This window comes from Salmo salar, chromosome ssa22 (assembly GCF_905237065.1).
Source record: "Salmo salar chromosome ssa22, Ssal_v3.1, whole genome shotgun sequence".
NCBI classification, from domain to species: Eukaryota; Metazoa; Chordata; class Actinopteri; order Salmoniformes; family Salmonidae; genus Salmo; species Salmo salar.
In genome coordinates this window covers 11,544,714-11,562,220 of record NC_059463.1, presented here as the reverse complement: position 1 = coordinate 11,562,220, position 17,507 = coordinate 11,544,714, and the positions used below count along the sequence as shown (strand labels likewise).

Genomic DNA, 17,507 nt, shown 5'->3' with positions numbered 1-17,507 from the left:
CGTGACACTTCCTACGTCGTCCATAGGCGCTCAGAGCCCGGGAAAAAACAGAATGTCGTCATCCCAGCCCCAGGCTGAAACACATTATCGCCTTTCTCAAGTGGCCGATCAAGGGACTCTGGGCTTAGGCGCGTGACCCGACCGCCCCCGCCTTTGTGATTTTTTTTTCCTCTGTTTGCCGAAAAGGAGATTCCCTGTCGGAATATTATCGCTTTTCTACGAGAAAAATGGCGTAAAAATTGATTTTAAACAGCGGTTGACATGCTTCGAAGTACGGTAATGGAATATTTACAATTTTTTTGTCACGAATTGCGCCATGCGCACGACCCTTCTTTACCATTTCGGATAGTGTCTGGAACGCACGAACAAAACGCCGCTATTCGGATATAACGATGGATTATTTTGGACCAAACCAACATTTGTTATTGAAGTAGCAGTCCTGGGAGTGCATTCTGACGAAGACAACAAAAGGTAATCAAACTTTTATAATAGTAAATATGATTATGGTGAGTGCTAAACTTGCCAGGTGTCTAAATAGCTAGCCCGTGATGCCTGGGCTATGTACTTAGAATATTGCAAAATGTGCTTTCACCAAAAAGCTATTTTAAAATCGGACATATCGAGTGCATAGAGGAGGTCTGTATCTATAATTCTTAAAATAATTGTTATGCTTTTTGTGAACGTTTATCGTGAGTAATTTAGTAAAATGTTAGCGAATTCCCCGGAAGTTTGCAGGGGGTATGCTAGTTCTGAACGTCACATGCTAATGTGAAAAGCTGGTTTTTGATATAAATATGAACTTGATTGAACAAAACATGCATGTATTGTATAACATAATGTCCTAGGGTTGTCATCTGATGAAGATCATCAAAGGTGAGTGCTGCATTTAGCTGTCTTCTGGGTTTTGGTGACATTATATGCTAGCTTGAAAAATGGGTGTCTGATTATTTCTGGCTTGGTACTCTGCTGACATAATCTAATGTTTTGCTTTCGTTGTAAAGCCTTTTTGAAATCGGACAGTGTGGTTAGATTAACGAGAGTCTTGTCTTTAAATAGCTGTAAAATAGTCATATGTTTGAGAAATTGAAGTAATAGGATTTTTAAGGTTTTGAAAATCGCGCCACAGGCTTCAAGTGGCTGTTACGTAGATGGGACGAATTCGTCCCGCCTAGCCCATAGAGGTTAAATGTAGTTTTTTGGTTGTTTCAGGCATTCCGCAAACACTCACTCATCCTTGATGTCAAGACCAGATGGAACTCGCTCTGTCTAATGATAGAGAGATTCATGGAGCAGTATCCAGTGATCCAAGCAGCACCCTTGGACCCACGACTGAGAAGCAATGACCAAGGGCAACCTGGACCGTCTGAAGGACGAGGAGTTTGTCCAGCTCATGAGAATCCTCTATACATCTACACTGTGTGTATCATGTGAATAGAATGCCACCTGTGGACAGATCATACCCATCCTCCAAAAACTGGAAGAGCACACCACTGTGAAGCATGAAGATACGTTTGTGGCAACCATCAAAGAGAAGGTGTGGCAGAACCTCTCCGAGCACTATCAGGATGAGGACATTCAAGCCTTTCTGCATGAGGCCACAGCAATGGACCCCAGATTTAAAGGAAGGCCGGTGAGTGACGCCACCTGGGACAGGCAACTGTTGAGGCCAATGTGACAGGAGCAACACCAGGGCTGTCAGAGGAGCCGGAGCAGACAGACACAGAGCACCAGCAACAAGCGGAGGAGTCTGAAGGAGTGGAAATGGAGGAGACAGTCCCTCCATTGTACAAAACAAGGAATGCCTTGGAGGAGCTGTTCTCAGAGGAGGACATGGAGTTGAGGTTGACGATCCAACAGGACACCTCGTCCCTCACCCTCAGCGAGCGTGTTGAGCTCTACAAAGGCCTGCCTGCCATTCCCATGGCTGAAAATCCTGTGATGTGGTGGTGGGAGAAGAGAGCTACTCTGCCCCTCACAAACATTGCAACAAGCTACCTCTGTGCTCAAGCCTCCTCCACCCCTAGCGAGAGGGTTTTTTTCGACCGCAGGGAACACAATAATCCAGGAGAGGTCCCGACTTCTGCCAGAGAAGGCAAATATGTTGATCTTTCTCCAGAAGAACTGCTAAGAACTGTTAGTCCTTTTGAAGCCTATCTGCATGCCCCACCCGTGTTGCTCTGTACCACTGTATTTTCTTTTGCAGGAAAATATTGTTTATTTCATTTGTTTTACATTTCCATCACAACATAAGTCTATGATAGTGATTTGTTCAAAACATTGCTGTTTCTTTGCTGTAAATATTTGTTTTTAATTTATTTTACATTTCAGAAAATAAAGCAATGTTAATTCTGTTCTTACATTTTTTTGGTAAAAAATAACAAAGAACCAATAAGAATACCGTTAAAGTACCGGATCAATAAGCAGTATCGGTAAGAGTAGTAGTAGTAGTACCGTTAAAATCTTAACGATACCCATCCCTAGCTTTGACAGTGCTACTGATAGTAGTGGTGGCACTTGGCTTGCACACACAAATTCAGAACACACAACAGTCTGTAATAGAACTGTGTTATTTGACGTGCCAAATTAAAAGCTTATTTAACGCATCAAATAGTGTTATTTGACTCTGCAGTGACGCTATTACTGTGTAACTCCGGTAGGGCAACATGCGTAACAGTGCTCGACCAGTCGGCGAAAGCCAACATCACCCACGACCGAGAACGGTTCATTGTCAAGGGCAATGAATTACATTATCTTAGATTTCGCCTATGAGTTGTCTCGCTGAAATGTTCTTACTCTTTCAAATGACTGCTCGACTTGTTGACTGCTCGATCCACACAGCAGACATTGTGGGCGAAGTTAGGAATGCTGTGTTGCATGTGTGACGCAAAATATTATGTGCCGTCATTACGTAATGTACCTACGTTATATAGGTATGCACGTCAGCTTTGACATCAGTTTTGCACATCGGCGTTAAACTAGACCTCAGGCCGATACCGATGTTGGCATTTTTAGGTAATATTGGCCGATTCCGATATGTTCACCGATGTATCCCTATTTAGTACCATAAATAATGTCTGAGGGATGTCAGTTGTTTTCTGAGATACTTTTTTCCTCTTTCAGATCAACAAGTGTCCCGGCAGCTGGAGCGAGGCAGACATACTAGCAGGGGAAAATGAGTGAACTGGACCAGTTACGCCAGGAGGCTGAGCAGCTCAAAAGCCAGATCAGAGTGAGTGTTAATCCCTCCATCTACCATCACTGGGGCAGGAGCAATTGTTCAAAACGTACAGAAATTGTGTATTTCAGCACTATTGACTCGATTGCAACGAACACACAGAACTTAACCTGCTCCTGCAGGTTACTGCTGGATTTCTTAACTCTACTAACGTGAGATTACATGCAGCTGCGGCCTAAACTAACCTTGATTGCAACGAAAAAACATTGGAATAAAACTGGTAGGCAAGCTGTTCTGACGCGTTACTGTGTCAAGCCTGCTTCATACTAGACAGTGGATATGGCATGGGAAATAGTCATTGTCTGCGTTCACTACTCCCGCCCCAATTAAATAACATCTTATCGGTAAAAACAAAATAGAAATTTGAAAGCTAAATGGAAGACTATGACATACTGTAAAACTTCAATTAATAGCCCAGGCGTTTATTTGCATCAACCACTGAACACAACCGGCGCTTATTAGAGACAGGCTTCTATTTGAGCCTGACGTCAATGGCTTAAATACGGAGGTATCGAGGCCAGGCTTTTCTAGTGTTAACTACTTCCAGGGCCTCCTGAGTGGCGCGGTGGTCTAAGGCACTGCAGTGCTTGAAGCGTCGTTACAGCCCCGGGTTTGATCCCAGGCTGTGTCACAGCCGATCGTGACCAGGAGACCCATGAGTTGGCGCACAATTGGCCCAGTGTCATCCGGGTTAGGGGAGGGTTTGGCTGTCTGGGATTTCCTTGTCCATTGAGCTCTAGCGACTCCAGGCGCCTGCAAGGTGACTTCAGTCGCCAGTTGTATGATGTTTCCCCCGACACGTTGGTGTGGCTGGCTTCTGGGTTAAGCTAGCAGTGTGTCAAGAAGCAGTGCAGCTTGGCAGGGTCGTGTTTCAGAGGGTGCGTGGCTCTCGACCTTCGCCTCTCCCGAGTCCGTACGGGAGTTGTAGCGATGGGACAAGACTGTAACTACCGATTTGGATATCATGAAATTGGGAAGAAAAGGGGGTAAAAAGTACCCCAAAAATATATCTAACTTCCAAATAATAAGAAATATCTTTACAATCAAGACATTTGTTTCTTCAATAAAGTACAATATGCTACAGTAGGCCTACTGGCCTTGTAGTCCTGTAAGAAAATACACTGCTCAAAAAAATAAAGGGAACACTTAAACAACACAATGTAACTCCAAGTCAATCACACTTCTGTGAAATCAAACTGTCCACTTGGGAAGCAACACTGACAATACATTTCACATGCTGTTGTGCAAATGGAATAGACAACAGGTGGAAATTATAGGCAATTAGCAAGACATCCCCAATAAAGGAGTGGTTCTGCAGGTGGTGACCACAGACCACTTCTCAGTTCCTATGCTTCCTGGCTGATGTTTTGGTCACTTTAATGCTGGCGGTGCTTTCACTCTAGTGGTAGCATGAGACGGAGTCTACAACCCACACAAATGGCTCAGGTAGTGCAGCTCATCCAGGATGGCACATCAATGCGAGCTGTGGCAAGAAGGTTTGCTGTGTCTGTCAGCGTAGTGTCCAGAGCATGGAGGCGCTACCAGGAGACGGGCCAGTACATCAGGAGACGTGGAGGAGGCCGTAGGAGGGCAACAACCCAGCAGCAGGACCGCTACCTCCGCCTTTGTGCAAGGAGGAGCACTGCCAGAGCCCTGCAAAATGACCTCCAGCAGGCCACAAATGTGCATGTGTCTGCTCAAACGGTCAGAAACAGACTCCATGAGGGTGGAATGAGGGCCCGACGTCCACAGGTGGGGGTTGTGCTTACAGCCCAACACCGTGCAGGACGTTTGGCATTTGCCAGAGAACACCAAGATTGGCAAATTCGCCACTGGCGCCCTGTGCTCTTCACAGATGAAAGCAGGTTCACACTGAGCACATGTGACAGAGTCTGGAGACGCCGTGGAGAACGTTCTGCTACCTGCAACATCCTCCAGCATGACCGGTTTGGCGGTGGGTCAGTCATGGTGTGGGGTGGCATTTCTTTGGGGGGCCGCACAGCCCTCCATGTGCTCGCCAGAGGTAGCCTGACTGCCATTAGGTACCGAGATGAGATCCTCAGACCCCTTGTGAGACCATATGCTGGTGCGGTTGGCCCTGGGTTCCTCCTAATGCAAGACAATGCTAGACCTCATGTGGCTGGAGTGTGTCAGCAGTTCCTGCAAGAGGAAGGCATTGATGCTATGGACTGGCCCGCCCGTTCCCCAGACCTGAATCCAATTGAGCACATCTGGGACATCATGTCTCGCTCCATCCACCAACACCACGTTGCACCACAGACTGTCCAGGAGTTGGCGGATGCTTTAGTCCAGGTCTGGGAGGAGATCCCTCAGGAGACCATCCGCCACCTCATCAGGAGCATGCCCAGGCGTTGTAGGGAAGTCATACAGGCACGTGGAGGCCACACACACTACTGAGCCTCATTTTGACTTGTTTTAAGGACATTACATCAAAGTTGGATCAGCCTGTAGTGTGGTTTTCCACTTTCATCTTGAGTGTGACTCCAAATCCAGACCTCCATGGGTTGATAAATTGGATTTCCATTGATTATTTTTGTGATTTTGTTGTCAGCACATTCAACTATGTAAAGAAAAAAGTATTTAATAAGATTATTTAATTCATTCAGATCTAGGATGTGTTATTTTAGTGTTCCCTTTATTTTTTTGAGCAGTGTATAATGGTTCACTATTGGCGTTCATGTTCTACAAATTAATCTCCGCTATGCACACAACAGGGAATATTACTCTTAACTACAAGCCAAACCACACAAATAAATTCTTAATTATATCATTTGTGCAAGAAAGAGTGGGAGGCCCCGGTGCACAACTGAGCAAAAGGACAAGTACATGTTTAGTGTCTAGTTTGAGGAGCAGACGCCTCAAGTCCTCAACTGGCAGCTTCATTAAATAGTACCCACAAAACACCAGTCTCAACGTCAACAGTGAAGAGGTGAATCTCTGGGATGCTGGCCTTCTAGGCAGATTTCCTCTGTCCAGTGTCTGTGTTTTGCCCATCTTAATCTTTTCTTTTTATTGGCCAGTCTGAGATATGGCTTTTTCTTTGCAACTCTGCCTAGAAGGCCAGCATCCCAGAGTCCCCAGTAGAATTGTAGAAACTCCCCAAATACAGGTGTGCCAAGCTTGTAGCATCGTACACAAGAAGACTCGAGGCTGTAATCTCTGCTAAAGGTGCTTCAGCATAGTACTGAGTAAAGGGTCTGAATACTTATGTGATATTTCTGTTTTGTAAAGGTTTATACAAACCTATTTTTGCTTTGTCATTATGTGCTACTGTGTATAGTTTAATGGGGGGGGGGGGGCTATTTAATCCAGTTTAGAATAAGGCTGCAACGTATAAAAATGGGAAAAGTCAAGGAGTCTGAATACTTTCCGAATGCACTGTACACATTGGGTTGTTATTTGACCTGAAATGCACAAGGTCCTTTTTTCTGGACCTTTGTATAATTTTGAGCCACACAAAATTGTGTGTTTTGTACTCCGACAATTAATCCACAGATAAAAGGGGAAACCTAGTTAGTTCCTAGTAATCTCTCCTCCTTTAGTCTTGTTCTTCTTTGGGCTTTATATGGCGGTTGGCAACCAACTTTAATGTGCATTACCACCACCAACTGGACTGGAGTGTGGACCTCAGTTCATCTTTCAATCACCCACGTGGGATATGCTCCTGAAAAGCGATGATATGGCAGAGGTGGGACTTGCAGCGCATCAAATGTCAAAAATAGAACCAAGTTCTATTTTAGTGCCTGGCTACGCAGACGTGCGCGAGCAGTTTGGATGAAATGATTGAATAACGTGTAAATGTATTTTGCAACGCTCGCTCACGCAATGCCGGCAGTGTGGTGATCATGTTGGTCTGCTCAAGAAGCAAGATTGAAATGTTCCGATATTACCAACCAGAGGGCGAAGTCATCTTGCAAAATGTTAGTTACAATCAGGACTTAACACGGATGCCGGGGTTACGGAGCGGTAAATCGGTGCTGGATAAAAGTTGCAATTGAGATTGGGTGATTTTTAGCACGTATTGATGGTTTAACGAGACCTCAGCAAGCCATAATCTAGTGGCAAGCAGTGGTTGCAATTGGCCCATTGAATTGCCATTTTGCTCTCATAATCAAGTCTCAACATTGTCATAACAAAGCTTTAACATCTTATTTATTTTACTTATTTATTACATTTGTGTGATGGTTAATTATCGTCCTTTTTCAGGATGCCAGGAAAGCATGTGCAGATGCCACACTATCACAGGTAAAAAAATAAAAAATAAATGATTTTGGGCTCTTTTACCTGGGGATATCCGAAACATTCAACACAATCTGCTGTTGATGGCATTATGTAACAGTCTTTTGTGGTTTTGCAGATCACAGCCAACATTGATCCTGTTGGCCGTATTCAGATGCGCACAAGACGGACACTGAGGGGACATTTGGCTAAGATCTATGCCATGCATTGGGGCACTGATTCCAGGTAAACCCAAGTATAATTTTTATAGTGTCTTTCGCAAACTAGGGATTTTTTTCCCAGTGATAAATAGTTGAATGACTCCTGTTGTCAAGTGTAGAAGTTGGTATTGTTTACATTTGTATGACCCTTGGCATGAATTGGTGATTTTACATGATATACAGTAGTCATTGTGGGAGAGCTTTAAATGTAAGTAGGTGTTATGACTAAGCATGTGTTGCTATTATTGTAAAGTTACAAGGCAAAGCAGTCTTGATAAATTGCCTTTATTTTGCTATTCTATTTCATGCAAAATGTAGTTATTGTTAAAAAAAAAGAAGTATACTTACTATTTCTCATAGGGAAACCGTTATTCCATGAACTTACATGTTTCTACTCTTTCTTACAGGCTCTTGGTCAGTGCTTCCCAAGATGGTAAACTCATCATTTGGGACAGCTATACCACAAACAAGGTCATATACTTCAGTGGTTTACCTTTCAAAGCTCTGTACTATACGTTTCCATTGCAATTCTAGGCGTTGCGTTCAGTCCCTTCAACCATTCGACTTTATTTTTTTATTTTTTTTTCACCTACGCACCTGTTATGAGATTATTACTTCAGACGTGCAAAGGTTTCATGTTTTTTATCACCTCCTTGCAGGTCCATGCCATTCCTCTACGCTCTTCCTGGGTCATGACCTGCTCATATGCACCTTCAGGAAACTACGTGGCCTGTGGAGGTCTGGACAACATCTGCTCTATTTACAACCTGAAGACACGCGAGGGGAATGTACGTGTGAGCCGGGAGCTCGCTGGACACACAGGTAGACTACATTTTCTGTTTGGTGGCAGGGTTTTTCTTCCGTTTTGTTTTCCTATGAAATCCTTATCTTTCGTCATCTTCTACTTAAACTACTGTGGGAACATTTCTGGATTTCTGAAGATTTTTTGTTATGTACAAATGATATCTCTCAATTCCAGGTTATCTGTCCTGCTGTCGCTTTGTTGATGACAACCAGATTATTACAAGCTCTGGAGATACCACCTGGTAAGTAAATGAATTACTCCCCCTCCTGTAGGAATGCTGCGCTCTGTCTGTTCAATACTACAACACTATTAATTTTCCTGAAGTGGATTAGATGTGCATTTGGATAGAAACTCATGCTTGTTTGACTAGATGTTTTTTATTTTAACAGTGCCCTTTGGGATATTGAGACTGGCCAGCAGACAACCACGTTTGCTGGGCACAGCGGTGATGTCATGAGCCTCTCCTTGGCCCCCGACACAAGGCTATTTGTCTCAGGTGCTTGTGATGCCTCGGCCAAGCTCTGGGACGTCAGAGAGGGCATGTGCAGACAGACCTTCACTGGTCATGAGTCTGACATCAACGCCATATGTGTAAGGGCAGCATCCGTTATCAATACATGCGTCTATGCACATATATTGGCAATTAGTGTATTTTACATAATGCCATTCAATCAAAATGTATACATTTCACTTTGATTCAAAAATATATTTGATACAAATTATTATTAAGTAAAATATAGTCAGTATATTATACCCTTTACTGTTTGTTGTCTCTAGTGATGGTGGAAAAAAATAGATAGTTATCGCAATATTATTTTGGATGATATTATGTCCATACTTTGATTCCAAAACATCTAGCTAGAACTAGACAGCTGTGCCTGTACCAAAACTCAGTTATTTTTCATCCTATAGCTTGTTCTCATCTTCTTTTTAAATAGTGAGCCAGTGTTTTCAGCACTTTTTATTTCCATCACTGATCAAAACTCCTTTTCTCATGCTCTTGTCTCTCTGCAGAAGGCATAGTGAGCATTATGTTTGGAACATTGAATCGCAATACATATAGAGTCATGACAAATGCAATACATATCGTGTCGGCACCTAAGTTTCGTGGTAATATCGTATCGTGAGGTCCCTGGGAATTCCCAGGTCTTAGTCTCTCAGTAAGTCATTATTGTGTGATCTGATCTGTGCTTTACAGTTCTTCCCCAATGGCAATGCCTTTTGTACGGGCTCTGATGATGCCACCTGCAGACTCTTCGACCTTCGTGCCGACCAGGAGCTGATGTGCTACTCGCATGACAACATCATCTGTGGCATCACCTCTGTTGCTTTCTCCAAAAGTGGTCGTCTCCTCCTGGCTGGATATGATGACTTCAACTGCAACGTGTGGGACACACTGAAGGCTGACCGTGCCGGTGAGTCACTGATAACCCCCCCCCTGAGCATAGGTTGCAATAACGCAGTATATTTTCCCGCATAAAAAAAGCGGGACAAATATTTTTCTGCGTTTTTGTAAACTCCAATCTAAAATGCTTCTTATTGTCATTTCTGCTCGGCTTCAGTCACAGTTCGCTCCAAATCATGAATATAAAAGAACACATTTTGTGATTCAGTTGCACTTCTCCAATCAGATGAGAGATCTTTGCTCTCGTCTTGACCAGACTGATATGTACGGTACTTTTCTCCGGTGTTGTCTTTTTTTCTCCGGTAGCAAGTTAAACGGCAAGATTAACTTCAAGCAACTTTCATTGCAAGCTAATTTACTTGTGTGGCTGCTAAGCCAAATAGTGTTGCACTTTTGTTGTCATCCAATGAAAACGTGAAAACATTTTGGGGGGTGTGAAGAAAAAGTACATTTGCAGGCCTCTAATGAAGCAAAAAAAAAAAAAACACAACTTTGAATATAAAATGCAGGTGAAATGGTTGAAAACACATTCTTTGGATGGTCTGCGTTTTGAAAATGCAGTTTTCTGAAAGCTAATGCAACCCCTGCAGAGACGTCTCATTGCACAACAAACATGCACGTCTCAACGTTTATCTTGTACACATATTAGTCAAACACATGTCCTGGAAATTTTTTATTCAAAAAAACTTAGCTACCACAAACTGATGTTTATTTTAACTTAACTTCTATGGGCTACGTGGGACGCTAGCCACCTGCGGGACACAGCCAGTGAAATACCAGGGTGGCAAATTCAAAACAACAAAATGTCGTAATTCAAATTTCTCAAACATATACAACTATTTTACACCATTTTAAAGATACACCTCTCCTTAATCCAACCACATTGTCCGATTTTCAAAAAGGCTTTACAGCGAAAGCAAAACATTAGATTATGTTAGAAGAGTACATAGACAAAAATAACCACACAGCCATTTTCCAAGCAAGGATATATGTCACAAAAACCCAAAACATAGCTAAATGAAGCACTAACCTTTGACGATCTTCATCAGATGACACTCCTAGGACATCATGTTACACAATACATGTATGTTTTGTTCGATAAAGTTCATATTTATATCCAAAAACAGCATTTTACATTGGCGCGTGATGTTCAGAAAATGTATTCCCACCAAAAACTTCCGGTGAATTTACAAAAATACTCATCATAAACATTGACATAATACATAATTATTTTAAGAATTATAGATGCAGTACTCCTTTATGCAACCGCTGTGTCAGATTTTAAAATGGCTTTACGGAGAAAGCACATTTTTCAATATTCTGAGTACATAGCTCGCCATCACACCAAGCTATACAGACACCCACCAAGTTCGGGGTCACCTAAACTCAGAATTAGTACTATAAATATTCTCTTACCTTTGCTGATCTTCGTCAGAATACACTCCCAGGACTTCTACTTCCACAAGAAATGTTGTTTTTGTTCAAAATAATCCATATTTATGTCCAAATACCTCCGTTTTGTTCGTGCGTTCAGGTCACTATCCAAAGGCATGATGCGCGAGTGTAATTCGAGACACAAAAAGTCAAAATGTTCCATTACCGTACTTAGAAGCATGTCAAACGTTGTTTAAAATCAATCTTAACCTCTATGGGCTAGGTGGGACGCTTGCGAATTCATCCCACCTACGTAACAGCCACTGCCAGCCTGTGGCGCGATTTTCAAAACCTTAAAAATCCTATTACTTCAATTTCTCAAACATATGACTATTTTACAGCCATTTAAAGACAAGACTCTCGTTAATCTAACCACACTGTCCGATTTCAAAAAGGCTTTACAACGAAAGCAAAACGTTAGATTATGTCAGCAGAGTACCAAGCCAGAAATAATCAGACACCCATTTTTCAAGCCAGCATATAATGTCACCAAAACCCAGAAGACAGCTAAATGCAGCACTCACCTTTGATGATCTTCATCAGATGACAACCCTAGGACATTATGTTATACAATACATGCATGTTTTGTTCAATCAAGTTCATATTTATATCAAAAACCAGCTTTTTACATTAGCATGTGACGTTCAGAACTAGCATACCCCCGCAAACTTCCGGGGAATTCGCTAACATTTTACTAAATTACTCACGATAAACGTTCACAAAAAGCATAACAATTATTTTAAGAATTATAGATACAGACCTCCTCTATGCACTCGATATGTCCGATTTTAAAATAGCTTTTTGGTGAAAGCACATTTTGCAATATTCTAAGTACATAGCCCAGGCATCACGGGCTAGCTATTTAGACACCTGGCAAGTTTAGCACTCACCATAATCATATTTACTATTATAAAAGTTTGATTACCTTTTGTTGTCTTCGTCAGAATGCACTCCCAGGACTGCTACTTCAATAACAAATGTTGGTTTGGTCCAAAATAATCCATCGTTATATCCGAATAGCGGCGTTTTGTTCGTACGTTCCAGACACTATCCGAAATAGTAAAGAAGTGTCACGCGCATGGCGCAATTCGTGACAAAAAAATTGTAAATATTCCATTACCGTACTTCGAAGCATGTCAACCGCTGTTTAAAATAAATTTTTACGCCATTTTTCTCGTAGAAAAGCGATAATATTCCGACAGGGAATCTCCTTTTCGGCAAACAGAGGAAAAAATCCTAAAGGCGGGGGCGGTCGGGGTCATGCGCATAAGCCCAGTGTCCCTTGATCGGCCACTTGAGAAAGGCGATAATGTGTTTCAGCCTGGGGCTGGAATGGCGACATTCTGTTTTTTCCCGGGCTCTGAGCGCCTATGGACGACGTGGGAAGTGTCACGTTAGAGCAGAGATCCTTAGCAAATGATAGAGATGGAAAAGAAGTTCAAGAAATGGTCAGACAGGCCACTTCCTGTAAAGGAATCTCTCAGGTTTTGACCTGCCATTTGAGTTCTGTTATACTCACAGACACCATTCAAACAGTTTTAGAAAATTTAGGGTGTTTTCTATCCATATGTAATAAGTATATGCATATTCTAGTTACTGGGTAGGAGTGGTAACCAGATTAAATCGGGTATGTTTTTTTATCCAGCCGTGTCAATACTGCCCCTAGCCCTAACAGGTTAATGGTATTTTTTACGTAAAATTGCGATAATATTCCAACCGGACAATGGCGTATTCATTCAAGGAGAAAAAGAAGGAACAGCGCACTCGTGGGACCACGCATATCCAATCCCTTTGTCCCCAGGCAGTCCACTCAGTGACTGAGCTCCTATTATCTGCCCAGTAACAGGAGACAGATGAAACCACTTTCTGAAGGCTTTTGACAGCCAATGGAAGCCTTAGGAAGTGCAACCGTGACCCCACAGACACTGTAGTTTCGAAAGGGACTAGAAAGAACTACAATTCTCAGATCCTCCACTTCCTGGTTGAATTTTTCGCAGGTTTTTGCCTGCCATATGAGTTCTGTTATACACAGACACCATTCAAACAGTTTTAGAAACTTCAGTGTTTTCTATCCAAATCTACTAATAATATGCATATTCTAGTTTCTGGGCAAGAGTAGTAACCAGTTTAATTTGGGTACGTTTTTTCATCCAGCCGTGAAAATACTGCCCCCTATCCTCAACAAGTTAACTATAATGTCAATATAATGAAACTGCATCATTCCCAGCATCCTAGTAGATCCCCGGCACAAAAAGTCCTTAGACTAATGCTATGGTTCTGTTTTAGGTGTGTTGGCTGGACATGACAATCGTGTTAGCTGCCTGGGAGTCACTGATGATGGCATGGCAGTTGCAACAGGATCCTGGGACAGTTTTCTGAAGATCTGGAATTGAAACCTGAAGGTGCTTTCCCTTTTTGTATTACTCAGCCTTAGCTACTTGTATACAGTGCATTGTTCACTATTGTTCAACCCTGACTCGCTCTTTGCCCTTTCTTTTCCGCTTTTTATTTTTCAGATGTAATTTTGATCTCCAAAGTTGACTGGAAGACCATTTACAACAACTTAAGAATGTACAATTTCACAGCATCTTCTTCAACACCGTTTTAAACTGACTTGGAAACCACAAAAACGAAGGGAAACCAATGCCTTTCCTACACAAAGAAGAGCACAATTGTTTATCACCTAGTTTAAAAGATTTCCTGTGGTATCAAATCAAACTTGTGCATTCCTTCTTGGACCATTTTATGTTACCTTGAATGAAAAAACAACACTATCATCCCATGCAAATGTATGCGTCTCAAAAGCAAATGTTGGAGCGTAATTGTACAAATATTTAACTTTTTTTGTTGAAGATTTCTATTCTCTGAAGGTTATAGTTTTATTCAATGGCTTTCGTTTGTCATGTTTCCTCAGTGGTTTTAGATATGTTTTAAAATTAAAGCTTTTCATTTTAATCTAATTTAATCATGTAAGAAAGATGGGACAAAATAACATGAGAGCTTGAAAGCAAAAGCTTGACCAGATTACATGAGCAGCTTTCAGAACGTTTCTATGATGTATTTATATAATAGCGGTTTGTTTAATCACAGCTTTTTTTTGCACAGAAAATAAGATTTGCTTCAACTAATATTGTTAACTAACCAAGCACATGCTATAAATTGTGATGGACGCTCATTCCAAAGCTAAAGGGTATGTGTAACTTATTTTCAGTTAACCCCTTAACTGTCTTTTGTTATTTGGGTGGGGTTTAGAATGGGGTTCTGTTGTTTTTGTGGCAAGGCTGGATTTAGTTAAATGGGTGGGGGATTTTTTTTTGGTTGTCCACTTCTCAGTGATAGACCTCACCTGACTAAATAGACAGACCCTTCCTGTGCTTGGAACTGCATTTGCTATGAATGTGAATGAAATGTACAAATCAATGTCAGAAAATAATGATCTGAAATGTCATATTTTTTGGGGTCTGCCATGGGTTAATTTAGGTGTGCATGCTGTAGAATTGCTTTCCAAGGTGCAAAGGCCCAAGTTGTCTGTCTTTTTCGTAAGGATAGTAACCTGTTAACTATAATTTGAACTTTATTCAAGTTATTTTTGGCTAGACTCTGCATACATTTATGTACTTACACTGGCAAGGCTATGCACCAGATAATTAAAAGTGAAGAATGATTTCCTATTGACTGCAGACTCTGAAATATGCTTACCAGTTCTAATGATGCCACTTTTTATAATTCATAAAGGAATGATTGGGAGCTCTGTTGGGTGGTTCACACAATCTCGCCTTTAAATTTTCACAACCAATGGAACAAAACACATTCTCAGATTTCTGTCCATACTAAAACGTTTTGTAATATTTTTTTCTTTGTCTTTTAAATATGTCAAAAAGCATCTGAATGACAGATTTTTTTTTTCTTCTTTTCACTGTATACAGAAGCACTTTCTTTAATAGTTGTGACATTTTTTTTTTTCTGTGATGTACAATAAATGTGATGTATTTGTGGCCAAAAGTAAAATGAATTGCAATTCAGTTGAGATGGACTCCCTTTTCTCCTTCCATTGATAAGATAGAGCTCTGCATCCTTGTACTCTTCACCTTTTTGTATTTTATTTCAGTATGTTGGTGTTCCACAGCGAGCTGGATGCAAGATAGGTAATGTACTGTTATTGAAAAATGTAATAAAAAGATGTTTGAGGTGTCTCTTGTTAGTTTATTCTCAGATTACTTGTCATAAATGTTCTCTCCCATATGTACATTTACTATGTTGGCTGAGTGCAGAAATGATCCATGCAAAATGCAAATAAGGAGAAAAGAACCCTACACTAAACATTCACATTCCAACAAAACAAATTCATAGTGCAATAGGCAACTTAACTAGCATGTTTTTAGTTGTTTCAAGTTTTGATGTCTCATGCATAAGAACCATGAAATGACTCTTGCAAACTCAACTCAACAGTGCAATAATCAATAACAATGTATTACTAGAAACAAACACGAGAAATAATATGAAATACACAAAGCAAGCATTCTGTATAAAGGAAATATTTAAAGTCAGATCAAATGTACATGTGCAGAAATACTGTTATGGAGGTACTGTAGCTATGTATAGGGGACTAGGCAACAGGATATGAGAGTAGCAGCAGCATATGTGTAAAGTCAGTTTAAATGTGTGTGTGTGTATTATGTGTGAGTGAGCAAATGATGGAGTTAGTGTGTAGGGAACTGAGTGTGCATCGACTGCAAATATTGAAATAAAAGATCATTAAAGATACAAGATAAACTCAGTCCATATAGCTAATTTGTTAGCTATTTATCAGTAGTATTGCTTGGGGATAGAAGTTGTTCAAGAGCCTGTTGGTGTCAGACTTGATGCACTGGTACCTTTTGCAGTGCGGCAGGAGAGAAAATAGTCTATAGCTTAGGTGGTTGGAGTCTTTGACGATTTTCCAGGCCTTCTTTTCACACCGCCTGATATAGAGGTCCTGGATGGCAGGGAGCTCGGCCCCAGTGATGTACTGGGCTATCCGCACAATGCTCTGTAGCGCCATGCGATCAAGGGCGGTGCTATTGCCATACCAAGCAGTGATGCATCCAGTCAAGATGCTCTCAATGGTACAGCTGTAGAACCTTTTCAGGATTTGAGGGCCCATGCCAAACTTTTTCAACCTCCTGAGGGTGAAGAGGCACTGTCGCGCCTTCACTCCTGTGCATGTGTGTTTGGACCATTTTAAGTCTTTAGTGATTTGGAAACCAAGGAACTTGAAGCTGTCTACCTGCTCCACTGCCGCCCCATTGATGTGGATAGGGGCGTGCTCGCGCTCTCTGTTTCCTGTTGTCCACGATCAACTCCTTGGTCTTGCTGACGTTGATGGAGAGGTTGTTGCTTTGGCACCGCACTGCCAGGTCACTGACCTCCTTGTAGGCTGACTCATCGTTGCCGATGGTCAGGCCTACCACCGTTGTGTTGTCAGCGAACTTGATAATGGTGTTGGAGTCATGTGTGGCCACACAGTCGTGGGTGAACAGGGAGTACAGGAGGGGACTAAGCACACACCCCTGTGTTAAGGGTCAGCGTGGCGGAGGTGATGTTGCCTACCTCACCACCTGGGGTCGGCCCGTCAGGAAGTCCAGCATCCAGTTGCAGAGGGAGGTGTTCAGACCCAGAATCCTAAGCTTACTGAAGAGCTTGGAGGGGCCAATGATGTTGAACGCTGAGCTATAGTCAATGAACAGCATTCTCACGTAGGTATTCCTCTTATCTAGGTGGGTGAGGGCAATGTGGAGAGCAATTGAGATTGTGTCGTCTATGGATGTGTTGGGGCGGTATGCAAATTGAAGTGGGTCTAGTGTGGTTGGGATGGTGGAGTTAATGTGTGCCATAACCAGCCTCTCAAAGCACTTCATGATTACAGAAGTGAGTGCTACAGGGCGGTAGTAATTTTGGCATGAAGCCTTAGAATTCTTAGGACAGGAGTGATTGTAGTCATCTTAAAACATGGGGATTACAGACTGGAACAAGGAGGTTGAAATTTACAGTGAATATGCCATATGGCGACTGGATCATATTTGTTTTTACCTTGGAGGATAAAGGATTCTTTCCGGGTCATACAATTCATTATTAGAGACAGACTTCTATTTGAGCCAGGCCTCTATTTCCTTAATACACTTAGTTTTT

The 17,507-nt window shown here is 41.9% G+C and overlaps 1 protein-coding gene across 1 annotated transcript in view; it reads left to right on the top strand.

Moving 5' to 3' along the window:
• The window catches only part of LOC106582769 (guanine nucleotide-binding protein G(I)/G(S)/G(T) subunit beta-1), a 31,356-nt gene extending 15,826 nt beyond the window's left edge, over nt 1-15,530 (top strand). Inside the window, exons 2-11 of the mRNA XM_014166179.2 lie at nt 3,121-3,229; nt 7,463-7,501; nt 7,614-7,720; nt 8,103-8,166; nt 8,355-8,517; nt 8,675-8,741; nt 8,890-9,091; nt 9,699-9,915; nt 13,626-13,741; nt 13,856-15,530. Coding sequence (XP_014021654.1) covers nt 3,173-3,229; nt 7,463-7,501; nt 7,614-7,720; nt 8,103-8,166; nt 8,355-8,517; nt 8,675-8,741; nt 8,890-9,091; nt 9,699-9,915; nt 13,626-13,732 — 1,023 coding nt within the window. The 5' untranslated portion in view covers nt 3,121-3,172 and the 3' untranslated portion in view covers nt 13,733-13,741; nt 13,856-15,530. The remainder of the gene's footprint in view (nt 1-3,120; nt 3,230-7,462; nt 7,502-7,613; nt 7,721-8,102; nt 8,167-8,354; nt 8,518-8,674; nt 8,742-8,889; nt 9,092-9,698; nt 9,916-13,625; nt 13,742-13,855) is intronic.
• The last annotated feature ends 1,977 nt before the right edge of the window (nt 15,531-17,507 follow it).